The following is a 12,124-nucleotide window of genomic DNA, read 5'->3' as shown; positions in this document are numbered from 1 at the left end:
TCCAAAAACATAAAAGCTAAATTTAAAACAGACTTAGATAGGAAATTTGTCTACTCTATGTAGGTAAGTGGACTCTTAAGTGGGCAGAAATATTTACAGATATGTATCGTGCGGTAGGGAGAAATTTTTTTCTCTGTATACGATGCAAGAATGTTTAAATTATGTACACAACAAGTTATGATCAAAAAAATACTTCCCACAAGGATTTTAGGCAGCGCCTTGAAATAGCTCTCATAGGTAACTTTACAGTAAAGACATTTTGACCTGTAATATTTAAAAATAAAAAACGGGAAACTCTGGTATTTCAGACGAAATTCGGACCTAAGACTAAGAAATATAGGACCACATTCACCAGATGTTCAAAAATATTATAAAAGATGCAGATTTTGATCAACAAAATAAGAAAAAAAACGAACTGACATTATACGTAGATATTGTCAAGTAGCTTTATGCCCAAAAAAATGTTTTAAATCATTTCACACTGTTGTAGTTGAGACCTAAATTAGTCTTGTTACCCATATATGCATTTTTGGATTTTTTAACCTACAAACATTTTTTAAGGAACAACGGGAAAATAGTTCACGCTATTTTTTTTATAACTTTTTTAAATTATTTTTTGTTTCAACAAAAATATGTTTTATTTACCTCCTTTAGATACCAAAAGTATATACACAAACAAATTAATTCTCCTTGTATCCCATGTCTTATTAACTGTTATTATTGTTTGTATTTTGAGAACAATTTCCGAAGTGGAAATTAACGTATTTTAAACTTTAATTGTGGATTATTCCCATTAAAATAAACCGTATTCATTTTACAAATTCCCAATTGTCAATAGAAGCACGTGAAAGCCAAACGGGGTCGTACTGATGAGTATCATATAATTTTTAAAGATATTTACTTTTGAAACTGTTAGTGTAAAAATTTCTTGAAACTTAATCATTATATCGCAATTAAACTAAACTCTAAACAATAACACGATCAGTAAATAACTTAACAATAACTATAACATAAATAACACAATATATTAACTTAAAAATCAACACGATACAATTTCAATTTAAAATACTGGCAAGTTTGGATCTGTAACATGAGAATCTGTCTGGCTTAAGGTAATAAATTATATTTAATAGCATCTTGACGAATGAGACGGCGAATATCAACACGTGCTCATATTTACAGATGGGAATTTGCTAAATGAATGTACTTTAGTAATTACTGGATTTACAACTCAGTTGTACAAAAGAAACTGCTAGGAACTTACTGATTGCGTCATGTACTTTTTGTGCCTCCGCAATGTGAATATTTGGAATTGCGTATAGTTCTCTTAAAATGTAAGCGCGTTCACGGCCTTCCTTACACGTCATATAAATATCGTCTATATAATTAAGCAGGTCTCGTTTTTTAGCAAGTTCTAGTAAAATTTCGATTGAATAGTTCCAATCCGCATAATCTTCTGGCGTCTTAACTTTCTTATAAAAATTTTTTAATTCTGTAACCAACTCTTTATTGTAAACATACTTAGGTCGTTTGATAAAACCCCAAGTTTCTTGGTTAGTTGCTTCGAAGTAGTGTTTTTCGGAGTATGTATATTTTTGAATTTGTGATTTTTTATATTTTGTTGAATTGAGAATATCTCTGAGTATATCGCCTATTAATGTGCTTCGTACTCGTGTTGTCAAAGTGTTTTCAATTTCATTTACTTTTTCATAAAAATTTTCTTGGTAAACATTACCTAGAAAAAATACAATAAACATGGACAATATATAGATATAGCTGGCTCCTAATAAACTGATACCACTCTTAAAGCATATTATATATAAATACTTATTATTTACATACTGTCACTGTCATTGCCAAATGTTGCTTATGAAGAGGAAGAAGAAGAATAAGAAGAAGTATAATGACGTAAATCACAAAGTCATTAAAGAAAGTATTCGAAAATAAGGTATTATCACAGAATTATAGCATACCAACGGGATGGTGTATTCTGTGGTATTATCATTATATTCTTATATATTAAAAATAGTTGACAGGGAATTAATTTCTAATCGCCTTATTACCGCTTTCAAATTAATAAACAGGTATGAATTCAAACAAACAATGCTACTGGAAAATATATACTGTACCTTGAAGAATAATAAGTAATAGAAAGGATTCATCAAAAAATTGAGGCGACGTAGTTATCTGCCAAGTTTCGTTAAAATTTCCCGTCTGAATAGGTTTAAACCATATCGGAAAATCTAGAGATTCACCAGGCAATAAAAGAAGTTCTCTTCTATCAAAATAAAAGGGCGACGACGCTTTTGGGACTACCGGTGTTATATCTCGAAATGTTCTGTATTTTTCGTATATTGAAAAATATATTCTGAGGGTAAAGTTTCCTTTATTTTCAAACTTCAAGTAATTGATTATGGGTAATTTAGGTATTTCTCCTGAATCACATATAACTCTTATCTATAAAGGAAAATAACATATAATTTTCAAATTGCTCCATTTTTGTGTGAAGATTTGTGGCACACCCAGGGGGGAGTTTGGGGGTTAAAACCCCCTAGGACATATAAAGTAAAAAATATATAAAGAATAGTAGGAAAATGTAACTGGTCTTTCACACACAATATAAAAAAATCCAAAACGCTAATTTAATAATTAAATTACCACTTTAATTATATAGAATACAATAATTTTATTGTATTGTAACGAATTATTTTGCCTACCACATAGGGTATTATTATAGGGGGTTAAAAATTGGGGACAGAAACTATTGCAGTGGAGATAGTGCAAGCAAAATAAATGAAACTGTTGCGAACGGCTCTCAGGGTTTATTTGGAGTAGCTGTATCGTGGATAAGTGAATGGAAAGGGGGTTAGATTGGGGCAACTACAAAAAATGAAACAAATGAGGGTACTTACATGAGTCTTTGGGACAAATGGACAAAACACAAGAAGGTCCTCTAGCTATTTGAAATAAGGACGCCGCTTCGAGGAAAACTTTTTGTAAGGATTACAACAACTAGTTGTAACTATTGAAATAATTATTAGAAATGAAAAATTGATCTTTTTAAATGAAACTCAAAAAAGGGGTTACAGAGTTAGTTAAAAGAAATAAACAAAATGGTTTAGAAAAAAAAATTAAACATTTGTTGTTGTCTCACCACAACCAGTTACAAAAATAGACGATACAAAAATATTATATTAATAGTCACAAAAATAAATACAAAAATACCAAAGAGAAACACTTACTATGCCCTATCCGTTTACAAACTCTGGGAGTTGGAGATACTACAAAACTCACTATTGTTACTGGGATATAATTTATAGCAGAAATAAATTATTACAAATAAAAAATTATCTTTTTAAATTATGAAAGCAATTATTAATAAAAATGTTTATTTTTCCTTTAAAATTTAAATACAAAAGTTACCTTGATTTCACTAAATTACTTTTGGGGGTGGAAACTAGACTTCACTGGAATTTTTTGAGGTAGAACTAAGCTTACTATGAAAAGGTATTCTGAAACGGCTTCATAGGAACATACAAATTTGAGGTTGAAATTGGGCCACTAGATACAAACTTTAAACTGGGCGTCTTAAAAAACAAGTAACTGGAACATGTGGATATCTTTCAAAACCTCACTTAAAACTGTAACTGAACCAATAACTGCCAAAATACACTACATAATTTCCATGAAAAGGGACGAAAAACAAAAAACATTACAAATTTGACGTCAAATTTGGACTAACACTGAAGTCCGCTCTTGACAACGCCTCAGCGCAATTATCTTTCCGGTAAAACCTTCTCAGCGATCAAAATAGATGTTTATTTGAAGCGCAATATCGAGCGGCTTAAATCAAAGAAAAATACCAAAGAATATGCGTCCGTGGTATATAAACAAACTCTAAAAATGTGTCTATATCAACTCGGCGACGCAAAGAGGAATTCAAAGAATAGTCTTCGGTGTTTTAATACATATACGAGGGGATTTCAATATATAACAAGGAATTTAAGAATGCTACAGTATAAATACACAATAATTAATTTAATAATAATTATTGTGTGAGACTGTGACGTGTAGACCTCCGTTTAGATGTTGAATCTGCAGACAAAAAGAGAAGGAATCATTAGTTAAAAAAAAAACACAGAAGAAACTTTTGCCAATATTTTTGGGCTAGTATCAGCCCTTTGCAATGAATTTGTTATTAATATGTCTCTTCCAAGGACAGTAATTTATCAAACAAAGAGAAATATTGTACCAGCATTCATGCCAGAAGAATATTACAGAAGATTTGTTTTTATCCCCTTTTTTGATGAAATTATACAATCCATGAATGATAGGTTTGTGACACACAAAGAGATTTTAAAACCATTTCAGGACTTAGTAAGTCCTGAAAATGGATAGCAAGTAAAGAGCGATATCCTGAACGAGGAAGCCAAACGCAAGAGCGTTTGTAAATCGTTTTGTTCGCACTGGGTCAGTTTTATATATAAAAAAGGAGAGAACCAAAACTGTTCTAAGTGAAGAAAAGGAATACACACAACCAAACTTATATGGAATCACCCAGTATTTCCGATTTTGTAAAGTATTACTAAGTTTTTTTTAATGGAAAATGAACTACATTTTATGCTAAACCAGTTTAATTACTATCAAAAAAAAACAATCAAAAAATGATAGAAATGCTTGAAATTAACAAAAACGCAGAAAAACACGAACAAATGAAAACATTGCAATGGTTGACTAAAGAAAGATACAGTCTTGTTGTTCATTTTAATAGTCAGTGTTGCCACCTCTAGCTCTAATACAAGCTTCAATCCGACGGGGAATGCTTCTAATCAAATCGTCAACTTGTTCTTGAGGTAAGTTTGCCCATTCCTTTAGAGCGGCTTGAATGAGCTGATCCGCATTACCTGGATTATCCCTTCGAGTTCTAATCCTTCTTTTAATGAGGTTCCACACATGCTCAATGGAATTTATATCAGGTGAGCAGGCAGGCCAGCTCAGAACAGTGACATCTTCAGTTTCCAGAAAGTCTGTGACAAGTCTGCTGGTATGTGGAGGGGCATTATCGTGTATAAAAAGGAAAATATTTCCCACTGCACCTAGCCACAGCCTAACTATGGGTTCTAGTATCAAATCGACATACCGGCGACCCGTAAAAATTTGCCGTAAGGGACGTAAAGGTATTTTTTTCTCCCATCATAATACCTTCCCAAAACATTACAGTTCCTCCTTTATATTTTGGAATGGATCTGGCAGTTTTCAGTCTAGCTTGTCTGCCTCGACCTCTTAAAATCCGAATTCGACGGTCATCTGATTTCAAGCCAATTCTGGTTTCATTTAAAAAAGACGTTTTGCCAATCTTCATTTGTCCAGTTCTGGTGTTCCAGACACCAATTCAACCGATCAATTTTGTTCTGTCTGGATAACTCGGGAACCCTCAACTGCCTCCTGCTAAATAAATTTTGGGAATGAAGTCTCTTTCGTACTGTTTCAAGTGAAATGTCAATACCTGTAGTCTGCAAAAGTTGCCTTTGGAGCTCCGAATGAGAAGAAGTTGGATTTCTTCTCGCTATTTGACCTAAAAACCGATCTTGTCGATCACTAGTTACTCTACGACGACTCTCTCTAGGCCTGTTCTTGAGTGTACCCAATGCTAAAAATCTTGCATATGTTTTTGAAATAACGCTCTGCGAAACGTGTAGCGTAGCTAAAATTTACCTTTGTGACATTCCCTGCTCAACAAGAGCAACAATTCTTCCCCTCTAAACATCTGACAAACCTACGTAGGGTATATTACCTTTTCTGAACACAAACTTAACTTTACTCTGACGTCTTGGTTTCACAACTTGACAAAAATAATAAAATTTTTCAATGTATACTTGATCAAATTTTGTAGATAATGAATCGTATTTCCAACAAAAACCTTTATCTCTTATCTGCAAAAAAAGTTGTCATACATTTCTTATTATTAGTAAGAAATACTGAGTGATTCCATATAAGTTTGGTTGTGTGAATATTGTACTGATAGCTACTAATAGTACTAAGTTCTAAAATAATACAGTTTTATATATGTTTGAAAGAACCACGCCCATCTCTCTCCGACAGAAGCAACTTGTGGCCTTGGATATAAATTTGTAAGTACGTGATGCTACATTTTTCTCTTCTCTTTTTTATCTGAAGCTGCATCTAAAATTCCTGGAGATTCCAAAGATTCCATATGTTGTTCAACTTCTTCTATTTGCTTATTTAGCTCAATATTTTTATATCTGACCATTGCAGTGCAGAAAATAATTAGAACTCATGCTTGACATAAATGCAGATTTTCACGCAATCTTTTTTAAATTTGCAACTAATATTTTTTAATAACAATCAAGATAGTAAAACCTGCTCAGGCTCAAAACCATTTAAAAAACTCTTTTTTTTTCTGAATTATTATTATTAAAAAACGAAACTTTTACCTTTTATAATTTTGTTTTGTAGGAGCAATATCTCTAGATGTAGGCAAAAATATAGGCGCAAAAAGCAGAAATTTTCGATTTTTTTCAGATTTTGTAAAATAAAAAATTAAGCATAAGGTTTGCAACTGGCGTATATCATGATTATTGATTGATACAAGGTATATTTTGAACTGATTGCAGAAAAAAAATAGACTCCAATGGAAAACGTTAATCACGGTCTGCTTTGAGACAAATCTCGCCTGGACTATTACGTTTATGTATTATTAGGGAAAGGATGAAAGAATGTTTTGAGGCAGGACATGGTTCACGAATTCTGTAGCGACAATTGATGATGATGATAGATTCCAGAAAATAAAATGATACATTACCTTCATTGTACCTTGTTTTATCACATGTTCAGTAATTCTATTGCCATTTATTAAAAAGTTTACCTTCTCATTATTAGGATCATAAAATGTCTCTTCTAATTTCTTTACCTTAAAATCTGTTAATTTTTCTAAAGTTGAGGCCTCAAAGGAATCTTCCAAATGTCTAGATAATTAAAAATAATTAAAAACAATTGACAGTATTAAAGAATAAAGATTTGAAAGTTGACATATTTCTGGCATGTGGTAAAACATCCAGAAGAGTGTAACCTTCAAAAACTTATAATAAGGGCAAGATTGCTGGAAAAAGATGCCCGGCCCAAAGAACATCCTAGCTCCGAAATTTCAGATGATAGTACTACAGGATATCCGCTGATCAATTCTGAACTGCCTCAAACAAAATTATCATAGCGAACGTAATATTATACCTTTGATCATCGGACATGGTACTAGGAAAAGAAATAAATATAGTATTGAGTAAAATTTCAATATTGTTTTACTAGTTATACAGGGTGAGTCATGAGGAACTTTACATACTTCTACCATATGTAGAGTCCCTCAGGGAGCATATCATGTGGCCACTAAAAAATGTCAACTCCTCTTCTTTATTAATTAACAGGGTGATTTGTGTAATTGACCATTTATTTCATTTTACTGTAGTGTTTATACGGCTCATTTGATTTTTTTAATTTTTGCATGATACAGTACACTACTATCAAGCATTCGACTGGTATTAGCTAAACTAAAAAATTCCAGGACTGGCTTTGGAAAAATTAATTTAGGGATTCGTATTAAATATTACACCCTGTATAAATTTTTTTTTAAATGCAATAAGTGATTTTCAAACTACATAAATAGCCAATGAAAACGACATATGCGACAATGTTGTCGCACTTTTATTAAATTTTTAATGAACGATCAAATCTTACCAAAAATAGAACAACCATAATGAAGTATCAAATTATAAGGTAATTAATTTAAACAAATGGTATAAATTTCAAACATTTTAATTGAAATGATAAACTGAGTCACTGCACAACAAAAAACAGTAACTACTAACAATAACGAAGAACAATTTAAAAAAAAAACTAAAAATATGTACATAGTTATGATAAACCCATAAATTAGAACTGGAAAAGATACAATAATGGTAACAAAATAAAAATAATTCAAAATAGATTTTCGAAATGGAACCCTGCAGCCTGTACACATTTTTGTTGCCGAATTGTTAATTGACGTATTGAATTACGGATACTCTGGCGATCGTTCCTAATAGTATTACAACAATGTATAAATTTATCAATTAATTGTTGTCGGTTATTAATATTCACTGCGTAAACTAGTTGCTTCAATCGTCCCCAAATATGATAATCAACGGGATTGAAATCAGGGGATCTTGAAGGCCACGAAATAGGACCTGCACGTCCTATCCACCTGTTGCCATAAACATTATTGAGATGTTGTCTCACTGCCAGTAAAAAGTGTGGGGATGCCCCATCATGCTGAAAATACATCCCTCGGATAGCAACGTTCGCGTTGGCAAGCAAATTCGGCAAAATATTTTGTAGAAAGTTCAAATAGACCTGCCCTGTTAAAGGACCATCAAAAAAGTGAGGACCTACTAATTGGTTATTTATGACAGCAATCCACACATTAACCGAAAACCTTAACTGAGAACGACGTTCTCGAATAGCATGGGGATTTTCTTCTGCCCACACATGTGAATTTCGTAAATTATTTATCCCGTCTCTGTTAAATTGGGCTTCATCTGTAAATAGTGTCCTGTATAGCGTTGGTCGATTATTGTTAATCCATCTACAAAATTCCAACCTATCGATCTCATCTCCAGCATGTAGTCGCTGAACTATTTGAATGTGATATGGGTATAGATTATTTTTTTGTAAGACTCTACTTACTTTTGATTGAGTAACATTGAGTTCTCGACTTACTTGTCTAGTGCTTATTGTAGGGTTCATAGTAACGGCGTCCATAATGTCATCTTCCTGCGCTTCATCTACATGTCGCTCTGTTGTTTCACTAGGAAAAGTGCCATTTTCTCGCAAATAATTAAAAACTGACCCAAATGTTGGATGATTGGGAGTTCGACGATTAGGAAATCTCCTGCGATATTCTCTACTAGCAGCTCTACCATTCCCATTACAGAATCCATAAACAAATATTATGTCTGCATATTCTGTGGTCGAAAACTGATGTGGCATTTTGAACGAAAGTAACAAAAGCTCTACCAAAACTAACACAATGTACTTAACGTAGATATGACAGAAGAAATATGTATTCTTGTACACATAAATAACAATTGATAATGACAATAATGACAATGGGTATAAAATATCAAGAAACGTCAAACGGTCAACGCCAACCTTCATTTTAAACTTTTTTAGATTTATTTTTATTTAGTACAGTTGATGCAATGTATTATTATTTGACATAAAATTTTAATCATTTACAATTAACAAAAACTAACACACACAAGAGGTTTGACTTTTTAATCAATTTAATTTATTATTTATCGAAAATAATGCACCAATACGATCTATGAGTAAAAATTTAAAATTGAAAAACAATTGATTCTATCATAGAGATAATACAAAGTGACAGTAAAGATGTTAATTTTCTACGTATTAGATTATGTTGTAGGAACTCATTTTAATTAAAATGTTTGAAATTTATAACATTTGTTTAAATTAATACCTTATAATTTGATACTTCATTATGGTTGTTCTATTTTTGGTAAGATTTGATCGTTCACTAAAAATTTAATAAAAGTGCGACAACATTGTCGCATATGTCGTTTTCATTGGCTATTTATGTAGTTTGAAAATCACTTATTGCATTTTTAAAAAAAATTATACAGGGTGTAATATTTAATACGAATCCCTAAATTAATTTTTCCAAAGCCAGTCCTGGAATTTTTTAGTTTAGCTAATACCAGTCGAATGCTTGATAGTAGTGTACTGTATCATGCAAAAATTAAAAAAATCAAAAGAGCCGTATAAACACTACAGTAAAATGAAATAAATGGTCAATTACACAAATCACCCTGTTAATTAATAAAGAAGAGGAGTTGACATTTTTTAGTGGCCACATGATATGCTCCCTGAGGGACTCTACATATGGTAGAAGAATGTAAAGTTCCTCATTACTCACCCTGTATAATATAGCTAGCCTCTAAAAAAATGTCAATAGTTTATCCAATGGTCTAAAATCAAAATGGAAATTAGGAAATGAAAAAATGGAAGAAACTGTTACTAAATATTATTCCAAAAATAATTTGAGATTAAAAAAATCCGTAAACAACGTTTGAAATATTTGTAATTGATGAGAGTACGCAGAAAAGGTAAAAACAATTCCAACATATTAACATGGAAATTAAGAGAGTCGGATCAAAGAGAAGTGACAAGAAATAGAACTGTTGGATTTTAGAGGAATAATTTTAGCTAGATGATGTAAAACTAAGGTAGTTAGAAGAAGATCCAGAAATCATACTGGCAAAGGTAAGACATTCACAAATAAAGATAAAATAAAAAAGGAGCCTTACTCTTCAAGAAAACAACAACAACCTCTTTAATTGCTCTTCAAGAAGAAAAAAATAAATTAGATCAAGGAGCGTAGGCTTATATGTGTTGTAATGAGATACTGTTAACTAAAAAAAAAGACAGTGGTCTGGAATTGTTTTGTTGAAATACATATATTCGCTGTGTGTAAATACTTGGAGGGAATACGAGAAACGATCGTGCGCTTGCATCGGTGAAATCTTGCAACTTTGTTAGCATATTTCATAAGTAGTTATTGAAGAAAATAGGATTTCGCAAATGCTGTGCTATAAAATGTAAAAATACAACAAAAAATAGTAAATTCAAGTTCTATTGGCTTCCAACTTCTAAGCACAAATTAATGTAACGAGAAAAGTGAATTTATATCAATATAAAGCAGAAGTTAGTAACATAACCCAAATTCTGCATTCTTACGCCCGATTTCGTAATATGTTTGACGTGAACATTAAATTACAGTTACCTTTAAGTGTAAATTTCAATAATATAAAGTTCACTTTAGAGTTCGGTTCTGCATCGATAATTATAATGTTGTATTCAATATGGGCTCCGAATATTTTTAACATTAACAAAGTTTAATGTAAGTTATAAATTGTGAACCTTAGTGATATATTGAAATAAACTGTAAGTGTACAAACTCCTTACATAATATCCAGTTAAATTAGTATTAAAGTCAGCAAATTGCAATTATTTGTTATTGTTGTCAATAAACAAATCCAGTTTTACCAGCAAAAAACCGCTTTTAGTAAAGACCGATATAGCTGTTTTAGCAGTTGTACAGAGTCGGACTTACTTTTCACAAACGTTTATCGAAATGAATTCAAACATGGAATCACACAACAGTTCTACAATACAAGACCATCAAAATCGAATAAACACGTCACAGTCATACTCTTCGGCAGCGTCGAGAGTGCAATTTCCATTAAAGTCCCAAGCAATTATCTTTAGTGCCTTAGAAAACAAAAAAATTCAAGAGTACCTTCTCCCACTTGGAAATATAATTCAACCGAAAAATATAATCTTCTCTTCTAGATTATCTAATAATCGCATATGTATGTATTTATCCAATAAACAAATAGTGGACGATTTTATGAATAATCACGGTCAAATAGAAATACAAGGTGAAATTGTCAGAGCAAGAAGGTTAGTTACACCAGCGGAACGACTTGTACTCTCCGGCGTATGTCCTTCAATACCGCACGACTTGCTAATCAGTGAGTTACAAAAAATCGGCATAGTTCCTGTCTCTCCCATGACCTTCCTTAAAATAAGTTCTTCTATGCCTGAGTACAATCACATCCTTAGTTTCCGAAGACAAATCTATATCAGTCCTCACAATCTAATACTACCAGAGTCATTTACTCTTGTTTTTGACAACACGACATATAGAATATTCATTTCTCAAGACAGTTTAGTTTGCTTTAGATGCAAGAAGCCAGGACACATCGCTTCACAGTGCTCCGAACCACTAGCTCAAATAAACCCCAACCAAAACAACGAAGCATCGGTATCCAGCGCAACAAATATATCCTTGCAAGCATCCAATGACACGAACCCTTCTCAGTGTGAACAAATGTCTATTTCCAATATCCCGGAGATACCGAACAAAGTAGACTCATCAAATAAGGACAGTCACATAATTAATCAACCAAAAAGAAACTTTGATGAAATTATTTCACCTGAAGCAGATCCATCTTCAGAAGAACGTAACATTTTTCCACCACCTAAAGTC

General features: G+C 32.1%; 1 protein-coding gene across 1 annotated transcript in view; it reads right to left on the bottom strand.

Moving 5' to 3' along the window:
* Window positions 1–12,124, bottom strand: part of LOC140438157 (uncharacterized) — a 50,868-nt gene that overhangs the window by 25,260 nt on the left and 13,484 nt on the right. Inside the window, exons 5-7 of the mRNA XM_072527869.1 lie at window positions 6,824–6,986; window positions 2,130–2,457; window positions 1,265–1,735 (exon numbers count right to left, since the gene is read on the bottom strand). Of these exons, the coding sequence (XP_072383970.1) occupies window positions 1,265–1,735; window positions 2,130–2,457; window positions 6,824–6,986 (962 nt within the window). The remainder of the gene's footprint in view (window positions 1–1,264; window positions 1,736–2,129; window positions 2,458–6,823; window positions 6,987–12,124) is intronic.

This window comes from Diabrotica undecimpunctata, chromosome 4, assembly GCF_040954645.1.
Source record: "Diabrotica undecimpunctata isolate CICGRU chromosome 4, icDiaUnde3, whole genome shotgun sequence".
Classification (NCBI taxonomy): domain Eukaryota; kingdom Metazoa; phylum Arthropoda; class Insecta; order Coleoptera; family Chrysomelidae; genus Diabrotica; species Diabrotica undecimpunctata.
Note: the sequence above shows the minus strand (reverse complement) of the source record. Positions and strands in the feature narration are given on the sequence as shown.